At 35.5% G+C, this 26543-nt stretch overlaps 1 protein-coding gene across 3 annotated transcripts in view; it reads left to right on the forward strand.

Annotated features, from left to right (window-relative positions):
• Positions 1 to 26543, forward strand: part of LOC307100199 (putative ATP-dependent RNA helicase DDX60) — a 105612-nt gene that overhangs the window by 19749 nt on the left and 59320 nt on the right. For all 3 annotated transcript variants that reach the window (XM_079772559.1, XM_079772560.1, XM_079772561.1), the window contains 12 exons: positions 670 to 831; positions 3230 to 3388; positions 8737 to 8878; positions 9785 to 9940; positions 12853 to 12958; positions 13640 to 13755; positions 15050 to 15210; positions 15942 to 16200; positions 17690 to 17856; positions 18387 to 18545; positions 23732 to 23881; positions 26281 to 26400. In XM_079772559.1, the coding sequence (XP_079628685.1) occupies positions 670 to 831; positions 3230 to 3388; positions 8737 to 8878; positions 9785 to 9940; positions 12853 to 12958; positions 13640 to 13755; positions 15050 to 15210; positions 15942 to 16200; positions 17690 to 17856; positions 18387 to 18545; positions 23732 to 23881; positions 26281 to 26400 (1857 nt within the window). The remainder of the gene's footprint in view (positions 1 to 669; positions 832 to 3229; positions 3389 to 8736; positions 8879 to 9784; positions 9941 to 12852; positions 12959 to 13639; positions 13756 to 15049; positions 15211 to 15941; positions 16201 to 17689; positions 17857 to 18386; positions 18546 to 23731; positions 23882 to 26280; positions 26401 to 26543) is intronic.

Genomic DNA, 26543 nt, shown 5'->3' on the forward strand with positions numbered 1-26543 from the left:
ATTAATGTTATTATTTACATATTTCCTTAATGCTAAACTTTTAAATTATTTGAAAATTGGCTTTTACAAATAACTTTGTAGTGAACTTCTTGGTACATAAACCTTTGTACACATTTTGTATTATTTACCTAACCTAGATTTAGAGCTTGACTAGCCAATCAAAAAGTATCACCATATTTAATGATAATCATCACTATTGCCAAATAGCTTTTCAGTAATTCTGTACCTATTTATATTATCATTAACAAAATATGAGAAACTATGAGAGAAATGGCATCACATTCCAGTGCTATTATCATTAAAATATACTTTGCTAACTTGAAAGTAAAAATATGATATCTAATTGTTCTTTTTATTACTAAAGAGGTTAAACATTTTCTTCTTTTATTATATTAGTGTTTCTTTTGTGTATTATCTGCTCATTTGTTAAAGGCTTAGATATTTTCCTATTGATTTATAGGCACTCTTTACACATTTAAATGTTTAAGGGTTTCACTGAAATATTTTGTGGAATTTTCTCATTTAAAATGTTTATAATTTTTAACAGCAATATTTGTAGTTTCATGTGGTCAAATCTATCCTTTTCTGTATGATTTCTTCTAGTAAGATCAGTTATGAATAAACATTTTTGTAAGTACCATGACATTTTACAATTTCCTTCTGTGACAGGCATGGGAAATAATTTCTCTGCTTAAGCAACTCTGGCCAGAAGGATCTGACATTCGGCGTGTTCTTTGTGTTACTTCATGCTCCTTGACTTTGAGAGTGTACCATGACTTTTTAGAAAACAGAGAGAAGACCACCTCTGGTCAGGAAACTAACATCCAGCAGGTGGGATTGGTATTATTTTACTGTGAAACACCATTGCGCTCAACTTTTGAAATCTTATTGACTTTCATCTACCATTTCTTCCACTTGGTATTCATTTATTCCTTAATTTATTTATATACACTTCCAAAAAAAAAAAAAAAAGGGAAAAAATCTAGATTTCGTTTATTAAAAAACACCCATTTTGTCACTATAAGGTTTAGTGTTTTACTATGCAGATGTTTCCCTTGTTACTTATTTAATCAAATTTGTCCAACCATCCAGAGGAAGGGGAAATGAAAAAGGAAATTAGTACTTGGTGAGAGCTTATAATGTTGCAATGTTCTGGGCACTTTATATTCAACTCTATTTTCCTCAATGTCATTAACCTTTTGCACTCGGATGTCGAGTGTGACGGTTATTGAATGTATCAATAATTTGAAATATAAAAAAATCCAAATAAATAAGTTTATATGAAAAGAAACTCCAGTTTTTTATTCTACTGCCGCGCTTTGTAAAATCTGGGGTATTTAAAAAATTAAATCCCGAGTAGAATAAAGGAATCGAGAAAAAAGCAAGCGAGTGCAAAGGGTTAAATTCTCACAATAACCTTTCAAGGGAGGTACTATTATCCCTATTTCACATATGAGAACACTGAGGTTCAGATATTGCATGTAACATTCCTTAAACCAAAGATATTAAAGAGCAGTGTGGATTGAACCTGGGTCTGCCTTGTTCAAGTTCCATGATACCAAACTGTATTTTGAAAGAATATCCCTACTGTAGTATCTTAGTGCCATCTTCGCTGGAGAGACACTAAAAATCTTAACCTTTTGATGTTTGGTAGAATTCATTAAGAATATGTTGACCAGCATAGGTTTGCTCTCAACTAAATAGTTATCCCTATATATTTGTGCACACATACATAGGCACACACACACAGACACACACTCTCAGACACACACATTTGTACACATACTATTTTGTAAACAATTTGAGTGCTGGGGGATTCTTGATTAAGTATTCTCATTAAAGAAACATGAAGTTTGTCTCTCTCTTCTACAATTTTAGAAATGAACAGGACTCGTTATCTTTAACATAGCATTCTTTATATAGTACTTGGCTTTTCAATATCTGCTTGAATACAGGGTGAGGCAAAAGTAGGTTTACAATTGTTAGCATGGAAAATGAAACAGTAAATAATACACAATAACACAGTAAATAGTATAGTAATTAATGAATAATAAAGCATAAACTTGCCCTGGATGGGTGGCTCCGTTGGTTGGAGTGTCATCACGTACATCAAAAGGTGGTGGGTTTGATTCGCGGTCAGGGCACATACCTAGGTTGCGGGTTTGATCCCACATGAAGGGGGAGGGGCATCCAGGAGGCAACTGATTGATGTTTCTCTCTCTCTCCCTTCCTCTCTCAAAAAATTAATAAAAACACATCCTTGGGTGAGGATTAGAACAAAAAGGAGAAAAAAAACTCTGTGTTTTGCTTAACTTGCAACTATAAATCTACTTTTGGCCCACCTGTATATTCTTAGTAAAATATTTGTACATGATTGGCCAGCCATTTTAAATTGTTATCAGAAAAACGATACTAAACCAAATGTAACTCTCTGGAATTTCTACCTTTAGACCCTATTTCGCCCTTTGGAGATATTCTGAAACAAGTCTTAGTTTTGTAAATTTGGAGATGGCTTTGAGGTCTTTGTCCTATCATGTTAAATATGTCCACTTAACCCTTTTTCTAATTCGATAAGTGTTTTAGAAATGTTCTGATTTCCTCACTCTAGTAATTTTCAATGTAACTTTTAAAGTGTGATGCGTTGGACAGACTAGAAGCATTTTTTAAAAATATATTTTTATTGATTTCAGAGAGGAAGGGAGAGGGAGAGAGAGATAGAAACATCAATGATGAGAGAGAATCATTGATTGGCTGCCTCCTGCATGCCCCCTACTGGGGATCGAGCCTGCAACCCGGGCATGTCCCCTTGACTGGAATCAAACCTGGGACCCTTCAGATTGCATGTTGAAGCACTATCCACTGAGCAAAACCAGGTAGGGCCAGACTAGAGCATTTAATGTGTGGTTCTGTCAGTACTGAGTCTTGCAGGATCGTTACTTCATTTAGCTGCTTGGTCATTTCTCATAAAGGTTGGCTTAACTGAGAATACTAAAAAATGCTTTCTGCAAACTGCTATTGAACTGGCAGTTCCCTGTCCCCATTACTGCACATCTGTATAAACTCAGCCAAGTTTATGTATAAAGAAAAGAACTTTCTCAAAAATGTAGGATGAAGAATGTAATTATATTCTGTGATTCGTGCATAGTTGAATGTGGCTAGCGACTGCTGTGGTGCTGTGTGTGTATCTCACAGCCACTGTGCCCTGGCTTACCTTCTTTATTTTATGCAGGTGAAAGGTGATTGCTTAAGCCTGCAATGGATGGAAGATCTGTGTAAATTGCATTGTCTCAGTGTGGCTTTTATACTCCATTTACCTCTTTCTCAAAGAGCTTGTACCAGATTCATCACTTCCGATTGGATTGAGGACATTCAGACTTTCTTAAAAATGGTAAATATGTTCTTTGTTAGTTTATTATTTACTTTTTGTTTCAACTGTTTCATCTATATAGAACCACAGTCACCTTCAAAAATAGACTTATATGAGAACAATGTCAGCCCTTTGGGGGCTTTAAAACTCGAATGGCATAAATCAATCACTTTCTAATTCCAACTCTTTGGTAGTAATAATAGACAACATTCTGTATATTGAGTCTAAGGAAAAAAACTCTCTATTTTCTTTCTTTTAATCTTTGTCAAGATTAGTTTTTTTTGTGTTATCAACTATAAGGGATTGGTGACCATTGTGTTCTGCTCTTGAGAGGAATTGAATAAATAAATGTAATAGTGTATTATTTTTGTCTATTATAGAGGATAGTTATAGAAAATGTGTAGACTGAGAAAATAGAAAGCAAAAACAACAGAAAAACTCACCATTTAGTAAATGTTGGCAATTATTGACATTTTTCTTTATTTTCCTTATTTTAAATGCCTAGATTTTTGTGTTATTTGTTATTGTTTCTAACATTGGAAATCTATATATTTTTCACATATTTTTTCTATTTTCTTTCACATTCTTAGCATCATTTTTAAATGCCTACCATTTATTTTTTTTAACGGATACCACGGTTTACTTACCCACTTCTCTATTATGGGATATCAGGAGGGTTTAAATTGTATTATAGGTGCTGCTTCTCTCTAGGTTATTTAAGTGTAAGCCTTTCCCTTTAATTTGGAGGTATTGACTTAGACTGATGTCCAGCAATGAGATTAGTGGATCAATTGATGTGGGCTTTAAAAATGATTTTGATACTATATCCCAATTAGTTAGGAGGCCAGTCCACAAATATTTATCTAATGCACATGAATTATATGAATCAATGGGAATACTGTCAGAAAAAAATGAGACCACACTTACTCCTTCCACCCCACCACCTTCATAGAGTTACATTTTGCAGCAAAGACAGATATTGAATTTTTAAAATTACTATGAAAGAGGGACTATAGGATGGTTTAGAATATGATAACAGAAGAACTCTACTCAGTCTGAAAAGGATGGCTTCTCTTAAGAAATGAAGAGAAGTAACCCAAGTCTTAAAGGATGAGTAGGAGTTAGCAAGTTGAAGAGAGGATGAAAACGGGATTCCAGAAGATAAAACAGCATGCATGATTACCCCGAGGATGACATGACCAAGGAACTGAACTTCATGAAGTATAACTGGAATAGAAAGACAATGCAAAGTGATAAAGCTGAAGAGTGGTTAAGAAACAAATAATATAGAACTCTGTAGATCCTGTTAAGGGAATGGAGATAAAACTTGGTTGTAAACACAATGAGGACCAACTGATTGGTTGAATGTCACGCAGATGAGTGGCACTTCCATTTTCTAAATTTTCTCTGGCTTGTAATGCAGACATAACATTGTAGAGGCACAACATTGGATTTGGGGACACCAGTTGATAACTATTATCTTAGTTCATGTAACTGTTGATAATGCTAGGGACTAAGGAACTAGAAAATAAGGATGAATAGCAGCATGCAAATTCAAGAGTTAAGTTTTGGAATTGACAAGTTTAGTGATTGAGTGTGGGACATGTGGAAAAGGGAGGAGTCAAGTGACTCTAATTCTCTAGATTGAGCATTTGTGGGGGAGCGGGGGTGATGCAATTGTACTGTATGAAGGACACTCCAGAGGAAGATCCTGAGTTCAATTTTGGAAATACTGAGTTTGAGGTGCCAATGAAATATCCAAGTAGAAAGATCAATTGATATTAATTGATGTCATCTTGTGGATGAAATTATTTTGGGAGAGAGATATGATGAGAGAGAGAGCCTAGAACAGAGACCTGAGATATTCTAATATTAAATAGTTAAGAAAAGGTTGATATATTGACAAAAGCTACTGAGAAAAAGCTGCTTAGATGAATAGGAAGGAAATCCAGGAGAATGGATTGTTCTGAAAGTCAGTGGAACTGGGTCTTTCAAAGATGGCTGTGGGTAATATTATCAAATGCTATAGAGAATTGTAGGAGGTTGAGAACTAAAATTAATAAATTGGTTTAAATCGCCTAGAGCTCACTGTTGATGATAATTAAGAGACCTATTAATGGAGTGATGGGAAGCACAGTGTATGTTAAAGTGAATTCAGTAGTGACTGGAAGGGAGAAAATATAGGTGAAGAGTAGCTTATATGTAAGAAGTTGAGAATAAGAACAGTGACATTAGATAAAGTTGGAGAGGAAAGTGGGTCAATTAAAAATGCTTTAAAAATGGCAAAGGTTGCCCAGCCAGTGTGCTCAGTGGTTGAGTGTCAACCCATGAACCATGAGATATGGTTTGATTCCCGGTCAGGGCACATGCCTGGGTTGTGGGCTCGTTCCCTGGTAGGGGGCTAGCATGAGAGAGCCTGTCAATGATTTTCTCTCATCATTGATGTTTCTATCTCTCTCTCCTTCTCCATTTTTCTCTCTGAAATAAATAAAAACATTTTAAAACAAATATTAAAAATGAATAAAATGGCAATGATTGAGCATGCTTAGATGCTGATTATAGAAATTAAGAGAGGGTAGGATGAAAATACAGGGAAATTAAGGTGAGGGGATGGGATCTAGGGGATGTCTTTAGACCGAGGTGGGTTCCCTTCTTTAATTAGGATGCATGATTACAATAGGAATAGCTACCATTTATTCTTCACCATCTATGTTACCTCATTCAGACATAACACTCCTCTTATGTTCTCATTTTACACATGAAAAACTTGGGCTCAGAGAGGTAAGTGGCCAATTAGCATAACTAATAAATGATCAAGTTGGGATCTAACTTCATCTATGTCCAGCTTTTAAACCTGTTCCTTTCCCAATACACTCTGCGTTCTGATTATTCCATAGGCAAGCAAACCTCTGCTTTTCCCCATTCTCTGTGCTTTATCTTGATAACTTCAAACAGCCTCTGAAAATTTCATAATAAAGGGCATATTCTGAGGCCTCTGGAGAAAACAACTAAGCAAATGGAAGGGAGAGTTTCATGCTTACTCAAATCTTGACACTCAGAGACCACACAGGTGCTTCTTGTATGAAGTGAATAAAGTAAGGAGCAGTTGCTGTACTGTTTTCACATAGTACTATTTACTCAGTGGTATTATAGGAAAGGATTGGTGGGGCAGAGCTGTTACATGGCAGTGATTCTCTAAGTATGGTCCCCTGACCAACAGCAGAAACATTTCTTGGGAACTTGGTAGAAGTGCAAATTCTTAGGCTTGACTCCAGACCTGTTAAATCAATCGCTGGGGATGGTGCCTAGCAACATGTGTTTTATTTAACAGCCTTTCCAGATAAGGTTTATGCTAAAGTTTAAGAACCACTGCTCTATAGTTGTGTGGAATCTCTTTAGTGTTCTTAAGTTATGCATTTCATAACTATGGGGATGGTTCTGAGAAATGCACCATCAGATGATTTTCTCATTGTGTGAACATCATAGAATGCACTTAATAAACCTAGATGGTATAGCCTACCACTGTAATTGTATGACTATACTTTTTATTACTTTTTTATTGTTGACACTATTGTAGATGCCCCCCATTCTACCCCCTTTGCCTACCTCCACCCAGGCCCCCCTCCCTCTGGCCATCACCACACTGTTGTCTGTGTCCATGCACTATGCATACATGTCCTTTGGCTAATCTCTTTACCTTCTTTCATCCAGTCCTCCACACATCCCTTCCCTCTGACATCTGTCATTCTGTTCCATGTATCCATACCTCCGGTTCTATTTTGTTCATGAGTTTATTTTGTTCATTGAATTCCACATATGGGTGAGATCATATGGCATTTATTTGTCTTTCTCTGACTGGCTTATTTTGCTTAGCATAATAATCTCCAGGTCTATCCATGCTGTCGCAAAAGGTAAGAGTTCTTTTTTATAGCTGCCTAGTATTCCATTGTGTAAATGTACCATAGCTTTTTTTATCCACGCATCTACTAATGGGCACTGGGCTGTTTCCAGATCTTAGCTATCGTAAATATGCTGCTATGAACATAGAAGTGCCTCTATTCTTTCTGATTGGTGTTTCATGATTCTTAGGATACATTCCCAGAAGTGTGTTCTCGGGTCAAAAGGCAGTTCCACTTTTAATTTTTTGAGGAAACTCCGCACTGCTTCCCACAGTGGCTGCACCAGTCTGCATTCCCAACAGTGCACTAGGGTTCCCTTTTCTCCACATCTTCGCCAGCCCTTACTGGCTCTTGGTTTATTGCTAGTAGCCATTCTGGAAGGTGTGAAGCGTTATCTCATTGTAGTTTAAATTTGCTCCTCGCTGAGGACTATACTGGCCTTGCAGTAGGTTTGTTTATACCAGCATCACCACAAACAACTGTAAACCCTGAAAGTTGATTTTCTTTTTGTAATCCGAGTACTGTGTCTGAATTAGGCTTTGATTGCCCAGGCATTCCCTTCAAAGAAGCCTCCACTTCAAGTGGCTATCTCTAATAAACACTTTGCAGGCCACAGAACTGCATAAAATGCCAGGGTGCCTCCGCCAACCCCCACCCCAGGCTTCTTTGTTTTAGAGATCTTGGTTGATTTCATAACTGACCTTTGGGGAAGCTAGTTTTTTCCCTCTTCCCATGCTTTAAATTCTTGCTCTTATGTTTTAAATTCACCAATAAAGTGTGGAGCAGAGAAGCCTCAGTTTTCCTCCTTGGAATGTAACTCTCCCAACACTAGTATTGACTGAGGGGATGACGAGGCTCTCACCTGCTGAGGTCGCTTCCTCATACACTACCCTGGACTAAGTGTGGTCAGGGAAGACATTCTGTCTGTGTTAGGTGGGAACATAGCTCCAGATCATAAACCTGGTAGGTAGGTGCATATCGGTGTAGACAAATGAGAATCTTTGAGTTTGAAGGATTCAACATCTTCTAGGTCCCTGAACAATCAAATACTCTTTATTTTTATGCTCTTTTGACCTGAAAATAAAATTGGAAAACATTAAACCTAAGTAAAGAACAGAGACACATTTGAAGGCAAAAATATTTCTAAAGCCTTGGGACCTTGTGTTCTTTCATATTGAAAGCATAGAAAAGAGGGCAGTAAGAGTTAAATATGGACTTCTCTGCTTCAGAATAGGGAACTACACTTAACTCATTTTTTTGGGTCAATTTAATTTTACGTTATGCTTTAATCTTTTAAGGTATAAATTATTCATAACTACCCAGATTGAAAGGGTTTACACTAATAAGAATTGGAAAGAGCCCTGCCAATTTGCCTATCAGTTGGATTACAGACATTTTTAAGTCATGTTATAGCTTATTGGTAATATAGAAATTGTCAATAACTTGGTATTTTTAATTTTCAATTTTCAGAGAAAGTGGTGTGAATATTTCATCCTAAATAATAAAAACATTTTTGAATTTTGGAATCTGAATTTAATTCACCTTTGTGACTTAAGTGATGAGCTTTTATTGAAGAATATTGCTTTTTACTATGAAAATGAAAATGTTCAAGGTACTATCTTAGTATATTGTAATAATTATACTTTCAACCAGAGATAAACAATGTAAAAAAATTTAAAATCTCAAAAATCATATAGCTGTATTTCCAATATATAATGTAGCAATCATTCTCCTTCCTATATTTGTTTATACATGTATATGTTTTATTTAGTTGCAGTTAAAGTGGGTATTGTATTTTAAAACTTCTTTTAACTGAATATTATTCCACAGATATTTTTTGAAAGAATATTGGTAACTTAACAGCTTAATTTTTCATTTAAACATTTTCTCATATTTACTCTGATTAATATCATCTATTACAATTAGATATTTAGGGAATATTTTTCAAAAGATAAAGCTAATTTATGCATTTGTAATATCCAATTTGTTTTTCTTTCTTTGACTTATTTTCTTGGAATAACTTTTCTGTTTTTTCTTAATAGTAAAAAATAAAACACATTTTAAGAGAACTACAGCTGGGCATTATTGAAGCTTCTTTTACCCCCTAGGATTTGGTTCTTTCATATTGCAAGCATTGAAATGGCTACATATAAGTTTAGCAATCCTCTTACATTTTCTGAAAAATCATAGTTTTATTCAGTTTTATTGGTTGTAATATTATGTGTGACATAGCATTTTGATTACCTTAAATGATAGCTAGATATGCACCATCTGTTATTGTTAGTTAAGATAGTCATAATTTTAATACTTGTTATAAAATAGGAAAACAAGATAAAATTTTAAATCTACAATATCATAGTCAACACTAGGGACCATTTTCATTTAGGTGCAGTGTGGAACCCACTGAAAATCTTACTGTTTGACAAGTATTTCAGAGATCTATGAATTTAATAAAAATGCATGTTTCTACATATGTGTGAGTGACTTTTAACAGTTAGTATTTTTAACTATTATTTAGGCCTACATTTAAATTTGGGAAATGCCATTATGAAAGATTATGAATATCTCTGGAATGCTGTATCAAAGTTGGTCGGAAAGTTTGATGTTGGAAAGCCACTTCCTCTGAGAACAACACAACTTAATTTTCTTAAAAAGGATCCAGTACCAATCAAAGGTAATAAATCTCTAAATTAATCTGACATATATATAAAGCATCATTTCTCTGAAAATGTTTTGAAAGTACCACTACCTAAATGCTGCAAGTATAAATACTTTTCTGGCACTATGCAGTTTAATAATAAATTACATTTGTTGTCATTTCATCAGGGTAATATGCTATGTTATGTTTTGCTTGTAACTAATGTTGTGGTTTAAAAAAATCAGATTTAGGTGACTGCCATTTTCAATAATTTGACAGTATATAGATCAAGCGATAATCTCTTGTGGGCAACCATGGAGATACCAAAAATCTTTTTATATAATTATAGCTAAGCTGAAAACAACAAAATGGAAATCCCAGGGGCCTAAAATAAAGAAAGCCTGCTCCCTGAGTAATGCCAAGTACATCACTCTGAGGGTTTCTGGTTATTGATCTGCCCTCCCAAGCATCTGGGGCTCCAATTTACTGTATTAGCAGATAACTCTAAGCCACCCTAGTTTTACAGGATTTTCTGCCAAATATTAGTGTAAATACAGATTTATAAAACAACAAAGGAAATAAGCCCTAAGAAAAACAGTAAGAGGAAGAAAAAACACTAGAACTCTTAAATACTACAGATTTTATAATTATCAAATCTAAAATATATTATATATGTGTTTAAAATGTTTAAAGAAATAAAATATGAGACTTGAGACATGAGAAAATAAAATACTCTTAAAACATCATTTTCATTTTAAAATAACCAAACTTGTAGAAATGAAAGTATTATCAACAGATGAGTTACTAGTAAGAAGCTGATTGAATATTGCTAAAGAGAATTTATGAACTAGAAATTGATCAAAATAATTACACAGACTAGAGATTAACACATTGTACACCTTAAATTTACACAGCTGTATGTGATTACAGTTCAATAAAGCTGGAAAACAATTTATAAATAAACAAATATAAATAATAAATATAAAAGTGATGTTAAAATATATGAAGAAGCCCTGGTTGGTGTGGCTCAGTTGTTTAAAACGTCATCTTGTACACTGAAAGATTGTGGGTTTGATCCTGGTCCAGGCATATACAGGAAGTGCTTTCTTACATTAATCTCTCTCTCTCTCTCTCTCTCTCTCTCTCTCTCTCTCTCTCTCTCCCCCCCCCTCCCTCCCTCCCTCCCTCCCTCCCTCCCTCCCTCCGCCCCCCTCCCTCCCCTCCCCTTCTTTCCCCTCTCTAACAAATCAGTAACCATACCTTCGGGTGAGGATTAACATATATATGAAAGATAGAATGAAGAAGTCAACCTTTCATTCATTGGGAGATTCAGAAGGAGAGATTGAGCCAATGTGGGTTGGGAAATAATTGAAGAGATCAAGGTTGGGCATTTGCCTAGACTTGTGAAAGATAAGAATTTGCACAGTCAGGATGTATTATGAATCCCAAGTGGAATAAATTAAACATGTAGATGTTCACACTCTCAGACAAATACATTCACTTGACACAATAGAATAAAATTGTAGAAGCTATACTAATAAAAGCTTAGGTGGTCCTCGCACCCTCGTGCAGTGCCCTCACATCATCACAAGATGGCTGCCACAAGATGGCCAGCAGGGAGGGAAGTTGGGGGTGACCAGGCTTGCAGGGGAGGGCAGTTGGGGGTGGTTGGGCTGGCAGGGGAGGGCAGTTGGGGGCGATCGGGCTGGCAGGGGAGGGCAGTTGGGGGTGATCAGCAGGCAGGAGTGGTTAGGCGTCATCAGGCCAGCAGAGAAGCTGTTAGGGGGCGATCAGGCTGGCAGGCAGAAGTGGTTAGGGGCAATCAGGCAGGCAGGCAGGTGAGCAGTTAGGAGCCAGCAGTCCTGGATTGTGAGGGGACTGTCGGTTTAGTCTCGCCCACCCCTCCCGTGGATGAATTTTGTGCACTGGGCGTCTAGTATAAAAATAAATATCTTAAAAGAATTAAAAGAACAAAAAGGCTGGTATTAGACTTTTTCAATAATAATGATAATATAAGTCAGAATAGAGTGACATTATATATAATTCTTAAAATATAGTTTACGAATGAAGGAGTAATATGGATATTTTCAGAAATACAAAACTGACTTACCCATCATCAAAGCATAACTGATGACATTTCTATTTGATGAATTCCAGGAAGAAGAAAATGATCCCTGAAGGAATATGAGAACAAAAGCTAATGGAGTTTAGGATGTATTGATATAAAGCTATTTTTCATGACATGGAGAAAGAATATATATATATATATATATCTTTCCTCTTTCCTTCTGTCAGAATAAATTACACCAGACAGAAACTCGAGTACAAGTAATCTGTTGATCCCAGAATGATCAAATAAGGTAGTGGTAAGATTAGATAGGGAAGAGAGGAAAATAAATGCAGGGCAAGTTAATGAGTAGGTTTCCACTGAGGGCAACTACAGTTACTAGTAAATTGTCCTGAGACTCTCAGCCTTGGTTGAAGACTACTCTGGAGCATTAAATTCTTAGCACTGCTCCATGTGGACCATAAAATAAAAAGTGCTCAGGCAGAGAGCTGTAGAGCTCAGGCAGGAAGGTATTCGGCAAAGATAGAAACAGTGAACACCAAGGGGTAATAAGCCAGAGCAATGGCAGGTTACCTGAATTATGAACCGGATATTAAATAAAAGCATTTATTAGCCAACTATCATATATATGTGGCATTTATGTGATATGTATGATATTTATTTGCCTACCTATCTACTTAAATGATATCTATTTGCTTATATTCTACTGTTTTCCAAAATGTTTTAATGCGGGAAATAGTTTTATAGAAAGGCCTGGAATTTAATAAATATAAATAAGATCAATGAAAAATGTTTTTTAATGTAAAATTTTAGAAAATAATGTGTAATAGCCCTGTATGAAAGTTTCACATTTGACCTTGTCTTAATATTTTGTTTGCAGACACCTCCAAGGAAAAGATGCCCAATTTGGGTTTTATTCCAATGTCATCTGAGATGGTTGATAAATTTGTTGGAGACATTTTGAAAGATTTGCCTTTTCTAAAGAGGTATAGGGCCAAAAGTGCCCCTATAAACACTTGTATGGAGTATTAATCATTAAAGATTCTTTGAACTATAACATATTAGAGTATATTAGATGTAATATATGTTTGTAAAACATATGAGTTTGATATCAAATTTATCAATGACCTTTGATCAATACTAGGTGAAAATCAACATGGTTTTAATCTTAGAGTAAAATCACTCAATCTGCATGCTTTTAATTAATGAATTCATTAATATTTTTTGATGTTGATGGGACTGTTTAGAACATCAAGTGGATTCTGGATTATTAAACTCTAATAAACTGCTCTTTGGGTTCAACTATTTATATCATATCACAGCCCTAACCGGTTTGGCTCTGGATAGAGCGTCGGCCTGAGGACTGAAGGGTCCCAGGTTCGATTCCGGTCAAGGGCATGTACCTTGGTTGTGGGCACATCCCCAGTAGAGGGTGTGCAGGAGGCAGCTGATTGATGTTTCTCTCTCATCGATGTTTCTAACTCTCTATCCCTCTCTCTTCCTCTCTGTAAAAAATCAATTAAAAAATGTATTTTATATCATATCACAGAAAGAGGAAAGAGGGCTATAATTTTTTTAAAAAATATGAATGCAAAGTATAATCTGTGTTATGTTATATTTGAATGTCTGTACTTTAAAATATGAATGTATTTCTTTTTATCTCATAGGGATGATCCGATTGTAACTTCACTGGTTAAACATAAGGCATTTGATGAACTTGTACATTGGCATTCTCATAAACCCCTTAGTGATGATTATGATAGGTCAAAGTGCCATTTTAATGGTGAGCTCTGTGACTTTGGTTAAATAAACTAAAATAAATTTCATTCTCTGTCTTTTATCTCAGAATGAAATATTAGCATATTATGTGCCACAAATTATATTTCTTGAGTAAGACTAGTCCAGAAAATACTTAGGTGAATGTCAGTAAAGATGGTAGTGAAGAGTCCCATTTCCTTTACTGACAGTCATATGTACATAGGTATGTAGGTGTCTTAGGAGGAAGTACTAGGAGGAAGTACATAAAGATGGCATTTGTCCCCACAAAAGTTAGAAGCTGTCTTAAGCAAAGACAATTTATATTTGAAGAATTCTGTGTATTCCTTGATGTCAAAAATATTGAGACCATAGTCTTCTAAGCAATTGCAGTTGCTTTCACACCACCCAGTTGACTGCATGAAACAAGTGCCAACATTTTATCTGCCTTCATGCTTAGGATGGTAGGAACTGAAAATGGGAGCCCATAAAATCACTAGCAGTGCATCAACAGAGGTTGAATTAGGGATCTGGTGTCCTTGGATCATTCATCTCACTTTTGCTCTATGCTCACTCCCACTCCTTCTCCTCCCAAGTAGACAAAACTTACTTTCAGGAGAATCTAGGAGTGAGCATAGTAAGCATGCTCATATGAAATACTTATCAGCCTGCTTATATAAACAACTAACAAGATCCTGCAAGATGCAAGGGATCTTTTAGATTAACCATTAACATCCTTCAAAGTGGTTTGATATATGTAGATAGACATAGAAAAATTAACAAGCTTAGTTATTCCCTTTGAGTATTGTAATTTTTCTTGGGTAAGGGCATATGTCACATCTTGAATGTTAAGATTTCCTCTGTTATTGGATTTTACCATAGTGTAAGTGTTTCTCAGCTGCCAAGCTCTTGATTCTGTGACTATGGTCTGGAGTAATGATTTTTCCTTTACGTGATGTAAGAAGCCAGAATATCCTAAATGGCTATCTTCTTGACTCTGCCTCTACTTTCCTTTTCTTAACTTTATTCACAAGACACATGACAAAGGTAATGCCCAGAATCTGTCATAGCATCCTGATATTTGTTTTGAGAGGTAGATAATGAAAGAATGCTTTATCTTCCTATCCCTTAAATAAAGTAAGGAATTATTTTATAGACAAGAGATAGTCTGAGTTAAAGATCCCCTCTTTAACAAAAGTGAACAGTAAATTACTGTTCCAAACTAAAAAAGAAAGTTCATGTTAGATTGCGATGATGTGGATAATTAGTGAGAATGCTGTTTAAGAAATGCAGTTGTATTACATTTGTCTTTTCCTTTTCAGGAAACCCTAGAGATCCTTATCATCTTAAATCTGTGCAAAAGTATCAAGTTTTTCAGCGATTTTATGGAAAGTCATTAGAATCAGTCTCTTCCAAACTCATTGTAACTCAAGATGTTAAGCCAAAGAAGAATTTCAGTAAACCCAAGACCAAAAAGGCAAATGTAGGTTCTATAAATTCTATCAAAATGTTTTACTTTTCTTTGCCTCTTCTTAAGCTATTTTTGTTCTGTCTCTGGTAGCTTCTTACAATGCTATGTGTATATATATGATCACCTATTATTTTATTTACTTGCTAAGATGCTCTAATCTGCATATCTACACATAATAAAATATATATTTATTAACAAAAATAAAACTAAAGGCTTGGATGTAAAAACATTGAGATAACAATTCACAGCTACAATACATGTGATGAGTGCTTTGATAGAGAGATGCCCAGGAAGAGGAATACATGACTTAGTCTTAAGAGAATTAGGAAAGGCTTCATAGAAGAAATATCTTGAGGGACAAGTAGGGGATAGAGAGGTGACCATGGAGGAATGCAAGAGGGAACCTTTTCTAGAGATAGCAGCTGGAACCAGTGCATAAAGACATGAAAAAATAGTGCCCTGGTGTTTCTGATTTTGTTATATTTACTCTTTGATTTATAATATAGATCACCCATAAACCTAGAAAATCACCTAGTCTTTATACTCATTAAATTAAATTGTCATAAGTTTTCAATTACAAGAGGCTTTAATTTTAAGAAACAGACACAGACTAAAATTGTGCCTATTGAAGAATGGGATGATGGTCCAAAAAATCAATATACACTTAAAGATATTGTCTCATTCATGATATATTGGAATATTTCCAACTTGATTCATGATATGTTTCTTTTCTTTCTGGGCAGGAGACAAAGGCTGAAATAATTACTAGAGAGAATAAGAAGAGATTATTTGCCAAGGAAGAACAAAAAGAAGAGAATAAGTGGAGTGTTCTGTCACACTCCATTGAGGAGGAAATGAAAGAGAATTTAAACTCTGGAATACAGAACCTGGAAGATTTTTTGAAATCATGTAAAAGTAACTTGGTGAAGTATCAAGTTGAAATGGTAGGGTTAACTGCCTGCTTGAAAGCATGGAAAGAACATTGTAGAAGCCAAGGAAAAGGTATGTGATTCTGTGTTTTTTTTCATTTTGATGAATTGAAGAATTAATAAAAAATAGAATGATGATAGCTGTCACTTATTAAGTGGAAATTTGTGTTAGAAGCTTTAGACCCATTATCTGATTTTATCCTTACAAAATTTCTCCAAGTATTCTTACCTCTGTTTTATCAATGAGCAATGAAATATCAGACAGGGTCCCAGTAGCAAATACTCAGCACATTCATAAACAAATTCAAATCAAAGAGAGGTTTAAAGAAATTACAAGGTTGTCGGAATGGTTAAGGGAACCCACAAAGATGGTGAGGCACCTGGGAGAATCTGTCATTCATCTTTGAGATCTGAAATATGAACATTTTCTTTTTGGGTAAAACTGGGATCGTGTTTATTATCTTACTGAGTTCTTCCAGAAGTTGCTGAGGTTCCATGCACTCTGCTTTACAATTTCTATAATAGAAAAGAAAAGAACAGATGGGAAGAAGATAAAGGAGAAATAAGACTGGGTAGAGATATGTAAATTGATAGCGCGTGAAATGATCATGTGCCATACTTCCAAACTGACAATTGTTCTGAGTAAAGTTAATTGATGTCCGTCTTTGAGGTTCTCCACATTTGAATCCGCTTAACACAGGATCACCAGGTTCTTTATTCCCCACACTCTCATTCTGCTGACTTCAGTCTGCTCTAGCGAAGTCATCCTTTCACTGTGGATTCTATTACAGTGGAAAGCCCGAGACTTGGCTTAGGTGTTACTCTCAAACCAACATGTTGTAAGAGAAATCAGAATGAACAGTGGCTTACCCTCCTGGAGAATAAGAATAATTATATACTAAATTTATTTTGTAGCTTTTTATGGCATTTGGTAGGTGTTTGGTAATATTTGTTGAATATATGTTGATTAGAAGACAGGTAGGATCAAAAACAGCCTTACAATGGTAAGTATGGAAAGATTAGCAGTGGTAAGTATAAAAAGATTATATGTGCATGACTATAAAGCAATGTAGAGGAATCAGTAAAGTCTGTTCTGGCAGGTGCATTAGGCTGATTGAATTGAGAGGCTCCATTGATTATGCCAAATACTTATTTGTGGGCAAGAGTAGACCTCAATAAATGTTGCTAAGTTTTTAACTAGGTATTTAAAGTCATCCGGATATTTTTCTTTGAACACGGTAGAGAAGGTGTGAAAATAATAGGTGGAGAAAATATTTGTTGTTCCCCAGAACTTGCACAAATTTGAGCTTTAATGATCTTACTTATATCGTGAACTATAAGATTTTTCTTTTTCTTCAACTCAGTTGGTCATGGAGATGATGATGTGTGTATAGTTGCACTTTAATATTATTTTATTTAGTATTTTGTGTTCCAAAACCACCATCAATGTTAAGATAGTGAATTTAATTAGGTCAAATTGATAGCCTGGATGACTACTCTTGGTTAACATAAATTTATTGTTTTTGGTGGTCTTTATAACAATTGTGTTGATCTTTGCCAAGGTGAAACCACAAAAGATTTAAGTATAGCTGTTCAAATGATGAGAAGGATCCACTCCTTGATGGAAAAACACTCAGAACTTTTGCAAGAAGCAGATCGGCAACTTATAGCCAGATGCCTTAAGTATTTAGGATTTGATGAGTTGGCAAGTTCTTTAAATCCAACTGAGGTAATGTTTTCAGAATAGTTCCATTTTAATAGAATAATTTTTAGGTAATTAAAGGGTATTGCAAATACAGTCACCTCTTCTAGGTGTTTTTAACTGAAAATATTTACTCTGAATTCATAATCATTATTAGTAACCCAGCTGCCCAAATTTGAAGTAATCTGGAATTAGAAAGCTTGAACAAGTGTTTGGACAAACATTATATGCCAGATAATCTCTGTAGACCTGTAAAACTAATCCTATGTTTAATTGTAGCAAAAAATTTAAACAGTATAATGGGGTTCTTCAATTGTCTTTACATATATCAGATTGTAGCTACAAACACCTTGATGGATATTTGAAAACCTTGATGTCTGCTAATTTACTCGCGGTTAAGATGATGAGTAGGCGCTAAAATAGTTCAGCAAAGATATTACAACATTTAAAAAGTGCTAAATTTTTTCTCATAAAATGTGCTAGTAATAAATGTTTTAATTACTTGAATGATGTTATAATTTAAAATCACTTTCAAATGAACTTTTAAAATAATGTAGGTTGCAGAAGATGGCATAAAAGAGAAGAAAAAGAATAAATATTCAATTGGCATTGGGCCTGTTCGGTTTCAACTACAATACATGGGCCATTATTTGCTACGAGATGAGAGAAAAGATCCAGATCCCAGAGTTCATGATTTTATTCCTGACACATGGCAGGTAATGACTGAATGAAACAGCCCTTTGTATTTATTATTAAATGTGATCTGAGGACCTTTTCATTATTGTGGTGCTACCTATTATATTTGTCATTAACTTCTTAATATTGAGTCATAGCATTTAAAATTATTTTGTTATTGGGAATGTCAAGTGTAGACTTTTTTCAACTTAAAGAAAGTGAAATTTTTATTTTGTTCATTTCCTTGGAGGTACTCTGATGAATTCACATGTATATTTTTGAAGTTGTGTGTCATCCAGTTGTATCATTATGGAGCAGCCTCCAAGTTTTCCCTTTGTCAGTAGGATTTCATATGTAAATCTATAAATGTGCTCAGAGAAATTTGGTACATTAAACTGTGTAGACAAGTGTTTATATACTTACCTGCCTCATCTGTTACCATAGTAGCTATTCTTCTACAAATAAATGTAAAATTAGTATTAATGGGTATAAAATTTGGAATGACATGGTGTGTTTCTTCATAGACTGAACCATATAAAATTGCTGATGAATTGAACCTGTTTACCTACAAAAGTGCTATTACATAGTTTCAATCTAATGGACTGAATAGTCAGAATCTGACTTCTTTTTTTGTTGTTTAATTTTGAGGAAGATATAAGAAATGTTCACTTTTATTTTACATTGCCTTTTCTTTCTGGAACAAGTAACTGTTCATTTTTTTAACTTAGCACCAAAATGAAAAATTTTATCTCTAACGGGTGTGCCCCAAGGACTTTGGAGAATCAAAGGAATTCAGAATGAAATGAGAGACTTTATTCAGCACCAAGATTGCAGTCAACCCTAAGACCTAGTCCTACCCCACAGTGGCTTACAGTTTGTCTACACTGATGACTTTAGGTTTACATTTCTGAGTCTTAGGCATTTTTTTTTTCTACACATAGATTTCAGTCAGAGCCTAGATAGTAGTAAATATTATGCTCTAATTCCCCAAGACAATTTAATCTCCCATGGTTCCTTCTGATATAGGATAACGCTAGTCATAATGGTGGGCTCAAGGTTTTGTGTGTTTTTTTTTTGTTGTTGTTGTTGTTGTTTTACTTGTAGTGATTCTTATTTATTTTAAATTAATTTATTTTTCATACCCCCTTTACTCATTTTTGTCTCATTCCTCACCCCCACCTCTGGTTCTTTCCTCCCTCCCGCCCACCCGCCCTCCCTTCCTTCCCTCCCTCCCTCCCTCCCTCCCTCCCTCCCTCCCTCCCTCCCTCCCTCCCTTCCTCCCTCCCTCCCTCCCTCCCTCCCTTCCTTCCTTTCTTCCTTCTCCTCACCTGAGGATATTTACCCATTTTTAGAGAGAGGGAAAGACAGAGAGAAATATTGATGTGAGAGAAACACATCGATTGGTTGCCTCCATTGATTTTTAGAGAGAGGGAAAGCAGAGAGAAATATCAATGTGAGAGAAACACATGGATTGGATGCCTCATGCCCCAACCAGGGTCTGGGCCTGGGAGGAACCTGCAACTGAGGTACGGTGCCCTTGATCAGAATTGACCCCAGGACCCTTTGGTCCACAGGTGGATGCTCTATCCACTAAGCAAAACTGGGTAGGGCTTTTCTTTCTTTCTTTTTTAATCTTTCTCTGATTGACTTCTTTCACTAAGCATAATTTCGCAAGGTCCAAGGTCCATGTATTTAGTTGCAAATGGCTAAATTTCATTTTTTTTAAATGGCTGGATGGTATTCTATTGTATATATACATATATATGTATTTATATATCACAATTTTTTATGCATTTAATCATTGATGGACACTTAGGTTGTTTTCATGTCTTGGGAGTGCTTTTATCTTTTTGAGTTAGTGTTATTATTTTCTTCCAATAAATACCCAGAAATGGAATTGCTGGATGATAAAGTAGTTGTATGTTTAATTTTTAAGAAAATTCCACACAGTTTTTTATTGTAGCTGCACAAATTTATATTCTCACCAACAGTGCAGAAAGGTTCCTTTTTCTCCACATAGTTGCCAGCCCTTGTTATTTGTTGTGTTTTGTATTAATAGTCATTCTAACAGGTGTGAGGTGATATCTCATTGTGGTTTTGATTTGTATTTCCCTGATCATTAATGAAGTTGAATTTCTCTTCATGTATCTATTGGCCATCTGTAAGCCTTCTTTGGAAAAATGTCTATTCAGATTCCCTATCCATTTTGAAATTGGATTGTTGACTTTTTTTGTTAAGTTATGTAACCTCTTTGTTATTTTGGATATTAATCCCTTATCATATATACCAGTGTCCTGGTGCACGGATTCGTGAAAAAATTAACTAGAATAAATATTTTAATATCGCTATTCGCCCATTCTCTGTAATAGAAGTGTCAACCAAATTCACGATCAACAATGACAGATTGAAACACATGTGTGAGATTGGCACCAGCGAGAGCTTTATGTATATAGATAAACTTGCTTAATTAGACCTGCTTCCTGATTTAGCTAAACTTTTTCCAGCCCAGTGAAGCACCCCAACTTCTCTTTCAGGTAGTTATCAGCAACACAGCAGTAAATATCATCATGAAGCAGATTATTATTGTAGATCATGCAGGGAGAACAAAGGATGAAATATTTAACTGTAGCAGTGTTTGACTATATTCTGCACAGTGAGAAAACCTGAAGTCATTTTCAAGGTCCACCATTGCTTCTTTTCAGTTGGGTCAAGTTTCTAAGCTTTCTAAATCTCTATTTTCTGGCTAATGAAAAGAAAATAGGATTCTACCAAGTCTCTTATCTACTTACTCCAGGACTTCTGTGAGGATCATATGAGATGAGGCATGGGAAAAAGCTTCACAGACATTTGGTTAAAGTGTAAAATTTTTGCACCTGGCTATAAAGCAAGTCGTGTTTCTGGGCTGAAGAAACTCCAAGGAGGCTAGTCACTAGGGAGAGGAAGCTGGGCATTGCTATGTGACATCATTACCCGGCGCCCACAGCAACAGGTTCCGGGCTGGGCTGTGGGCTACATTTTGCACCAAGACATGAAAACAACCTAAGTGTCCATCAATGATTAACATGGCAGTGTTAGCTGTGATTTGGTAGGGTGTCACTCCTGGGTGCTGGTGGGGCCTGTGTCGCACTTGGGGGAAGCCGAATGTTGGTTTGTAGGTGCCAGGCCCATGGTGCCGTTACTTTTTAAATGGCCAGTGTGTGTCGTGGCAGCTCCTGTATTGAGTGTCTGTCCCCTGGTGGTCACTGCACATCATACCTACGAGTAGGATGGTTGTATGGACAATTAGACTTTTATATACATAGAAAATTTACAAATTTTTTCTCCCATTCAGTAGGTCGTCCTTTCATTGTGTTGATGGTTTCCTTTGCTTATAGTTTTTTAGTTTGATGTGGTCTGCCTTATTTTTGCTTTGGTTGCTTTTGTTTTTGGTGTCAGATTTAGAAAATAATTTTCAAGTCCTATGTCAAGGAGTTTAACACCTATATTTTCTTCAAAGTATTTTATGGGTTCAGATCTTACATTAAATCTTTAATTGACTTTGAGTTACTTTTTGTGTATGGTGAAAGGTAGTGGTTCCATTTCAGTCTTTTGCATGTGGCTGTCCAGTTTTTCCAGCACCATTTATTGAAGAGACCGTCATTTCCCCATTGTACATTCTTGGCTCCTCAAATAATCATATATGCATGGGCTTATTCTTGTTCCATTGACCTGTGTGACTTATTTTTCTGCCAATGTCATACTCTTTAGATTACTATAGTTTTCTAATATAGTTTGAAATCAGGGAGCATGATGCTTCCAGCTATGTTCTTTCTTGAAGTTGCTTTGGCTATTCAGTGTCCTTTGTGGTTGCATACAAATTTTAGGATTGTGTATTTTATTTCTGTGAAAAAATACCACTGGAATTTTGATAATTGAATCTGTAGATTGCTTTGAGTAATATGGACATTTTAACAATATTAATTCTTTCAATCTATACGCAAAGAATATCTTTATATTTATTTGTGTATTCTTCAGTTTCTTTTATTAATGTCTTGTAGTTTTAAGTGTATAAATCTTTCATCTCCTTGGTTAAATTATTTTCAGTACTTTGTTCTTTTTGATGCAATTGTAATCTTAATTTCTCTTTCTGATAATTTGTTGTTAGTATATAGAAATGCAACATATTTTTGTGTATTGACTTTGTATCCTGCAACTTAATTCATTTATTAGTTCTAGCCATTTTTTGTTGGAGTCATTATTGCTAAATACTTCCCTCTTAGAGCTTTTTTTGCTACATTCCATGAATTTAGTATATGTCCATTTTCATTTGTCTTAAAGTATTTTTTATTTTTCTTTGGATTCATTCTTTGACCCATTGTTGTTTAGTCTTTCCATATCTGTGAATTTTCCACTTTTCTTTGTGTAATTGATTTCTAGTTTTATACCACTTTGGTTGGTCATGTTTGATATTACTTTATCTTTCTTATGTTGATGATGGTGGGGTACCTTAAAAAAAGTCCCTGCCTCTTTTTCAGGAGCAGGAGAACCAGTGCTTACTTCAGAACAGGACACAAGGCAGTCAAGTTCTCTTCATTAATCCTGCAAACATTGCAATTCTTTTGATGCTCCCTTCACTCTGGGGTGTGTCCCAGAGTGGACCTAGATAAGAGATTGGGGCCCTGGATGTTTTTTCACATACCACCCATCATACAGACATGATTCTTTGAGTAGTCATCATTTTGATGAATAAAAGGATAGGCTGAAGGGATGAAGATCCCACATGCCCTACAAAGTAGGTATCTGGCATTTTTATATTTAGAAATTAGAAGGTAAGTAACAAAATAATAAATTACTGATTTTTTTCTCTTCCTCAGCTGCTTTCTTACCATCAAAAAAAATACATATGGGCTGATTCTTAGAACTGAATTTCTCAAAGCCATTCTGCACTTAATCAATGGCAAATAATTAGAAAAAAGGTCTTCTCAATAGCAAGATATTTTATTCAGACTCACTCTCCATTCCCCGCCCCCAACACAAACACACCTTAAATTGCTCAAAAGTATAACAATTCTCTCTTCTGAGAGAATATCATGAATTTTCAGGTTTTTCTATAAGTCTCTTCATGTTTTTGCAACTCCCAATCATTCCTTTTGAGGTTCAGAAAGTTATACTGAAAGTGTACTAATATATTTGTTTTGATAACATGCTCTTCACATTATTGACACAAATGGTGCTCTGAATCCTGCAGCGAGAGCTCCTTGATGTTGTGGATAATAATGAATCAGCTGTGATTGTTGCTCCAACGTCCTCAGGCAAAACCTATGCTTCCTACTACTGCATGGAGAAAGTGCTGAAGGAGAGCGATGAAGGGGTGGTTGTGTATGTCGCACCAACAAAGGTAGTGCTCAAGTGACTTTAATTTGCTCTTTCATTATTGTCATGCAGGAGAAGGTTTTATTTACAGGAAGTATAAGTTTACATATCCTCATTCACTTTTGCTTTAAATATGATTACAATTAAAAAAGGCAAATCTGGTTGGGATAACTTTAATTCTATGGATTAATGTGAATTCAGACTCCATTTTATTTTCTAGGAAAATGTGTAGTGTTGAGTGACTTGTGGTCAACCTCAAACTAATATATTATTTGAAATTAGCATTTTAGTTTTTTATTTTTAATTTTTAATTTTATGTTTTGAAAAGAAGGGAGAGAGAGAGAGAGAGAGAGAGAGAGAGAGAGAGAGAGAAGAAAGAAGAGAGAAGAGAGAAGAGAGAAAGGAAGAAAGAAAGAGAAACATTGATGTGAGATAGAAAAATTGATCAGTTGCCTTCCACACGTGCCCCAACTGGGAATCAAACTCACAACCTAGGTATATGCCCTGATTGGGAATCAAACCTGCAACCTTTTGGTGGACATAATGATGCTTCAGCCAAGTTAGCTTCCTGGTTAGGACTAGCACTTTATTTTTTTTTTGTAGCTTTTTTTGTTTTTCATGTTTATGAAAACAGTAAGTATTCATTGTTGGAATGTAATACAGTATATCAAGAAAAATTAAGCTGGCCCAGCCAGTGTGGGTCAGTGGTTGAGTGTTAACCTATATACCAGGAGGTCACAGTTCTATTCCTGATCAGGGCACATGCCAGGGTTGTAGGCTTGATCCCCAGTAAGGGGCTTGCAAGAAACAACTGATTAATAATTCTCTCTCATCATTGATGTTTCTATGTCTCTCTCCCTCTCTGAAATCAATAACATATATTTATATAAAAAAAGAAAAGTTAAGCTGACTAGAGGTGGAATTGGTAAGTTGACACAATACATATTGCCAAATTACTCTTCTAAAAGTTTAAATCTATTTTTATTCCCACTGGCAGTACATAGTAGTACACATTCTCTTGTCTTTGAATAATTTAAAAAGTTTTTGCCATACTGATAGGTGAAATCTTTTATCTCATATTTAAATTTGCATTTTTTTGTGATTTGAGCATCTTTATGTGTGATTTGGGGGTATTGAAATTTCTTTATTCATAAACCAATTGTAAATGTATTTGCCCATTTTTCTTTTTTTGGGGGGAAAGGTAATGTCTTTTTATTAATTTACTATAGGCCTGGTGCATGAAAATTCATGCACTAGGGGGTTCCCTCAACCTAGCCTTCGCCCTCTAGCAGTCCAGGAGCCCTCAGGGGTATCTGACTGACGGCTTAGGCCCCTCCTGGTGGACATGCCTGTGGGAGCGCACTGACCACCAGGGGGCAGCTCTGGCCCCGCCCCCCCAATCACCCCTCTGCTGCTGCAGGTCGCTGCCGCCCCCTGATTGCTGTCCCGTCCGGTCCCTCTGCCTGCTGGCACCCGCCTTGGCTGGCCTGGCACCTCCCGCTCACGGGCCGTGCCCCCTGCTGATCAGTCGTTCTGCCGTTCGGTCGATTTGCATATTAAGCTATATTATATAGGATCAGAATCTTGTATAGTTAGCATACTATTTCTCAGAGAGCAATAAATATACTTTTATTTGTCACTTTTTATTATATTATGGTTACATTAATGATAATGTTCTGTTAATGTTTTTGTATAGTCATATCTATCAGTATTTTCATTTAGCTTTTCCATGTGTGCTCAAACATATAAAATGCTTGTTTTCTATTATTTTATGCTTATGTTTAAAATTTACATGTTAATCTATGTGTAATTTTGTATTTTTTGGTGTAAAGTGTGAAATAGAAAGATGTTCATAGGTTTCCACACACTCAGATTCTACTGACCAGGCTACATGGTTTATCCAGAGCATGGTTCTACTTATTCATGTTTATATTCAAACTTAAGATGTACGGGGGAAATCCCCAAATATAAAACCACAAAATTACCTTGACTCCCTCACTTGACCTTTTCCCTATAGCAGCCTCACAATTATCTCTAAATCTTGGCCATTCAGATATTAGCTGTTTTTTTTTTGTTTTTTTGTGTTTTTTTTTTTGTGTGTGTGTGTGTGTGTGTGTGTGTGTGTGTGTGTGTGTGTGTTTTTTCTTCCTGATGTCTGAGCAACATTTCCTCTTTATTTTTTCCTTCGATGAAGCCATTTTTCCCCATTTTACTTTATGTTGGGGTTTATCAGTGAAGTTCACATGTTTAGTAAAGTATCCAAAAAAAAAAAAAAAAGCACATTAGGGTATTTAGAGTAAACGAGTATAAAAAAAGCAGTTATTAAGCTTCCTGCACTCATAGCAGCACATATTTTTATACAGTTCCTATTGTTACCTATTTTATCTGTACTTTAAGTGATGAATCTCTTTCCTTGTCAACTAGGCCCTTGTTAATCAAGTGGCAGCAACTGTTCAGAATCGTTACATCAAAAACCTGCCAAATGGGGAAGCTCTATGTGGTATTTTTACAAGGGAATATCGTCATGATGCCCTAAACTGTCAGGTAGGACATATTAATCAATGCTTTTGTTGTCAAATTATATAATAGTACTTATATGTCTTTTTCACTAGAAATTCATAAGGCCTTATGGAAATAATTCAGTTGAATAGATAAGGTGAAATGGCTTTAGGGAAAATTTAATATTG

The sequence above is a fragment of the Cnephaeus nilssonii genome (assembly GCF_951640355.1).
Source record: "Cnephaeus nilssonii genome assembly, chromosome: 5".
Lineage (NCBI taxonomy): Eukaryota > Metazoa > Chordata > Mammalia > Chiroptera > Vespertilionidae > Cnephaeus > Cnephaeus nilssonii.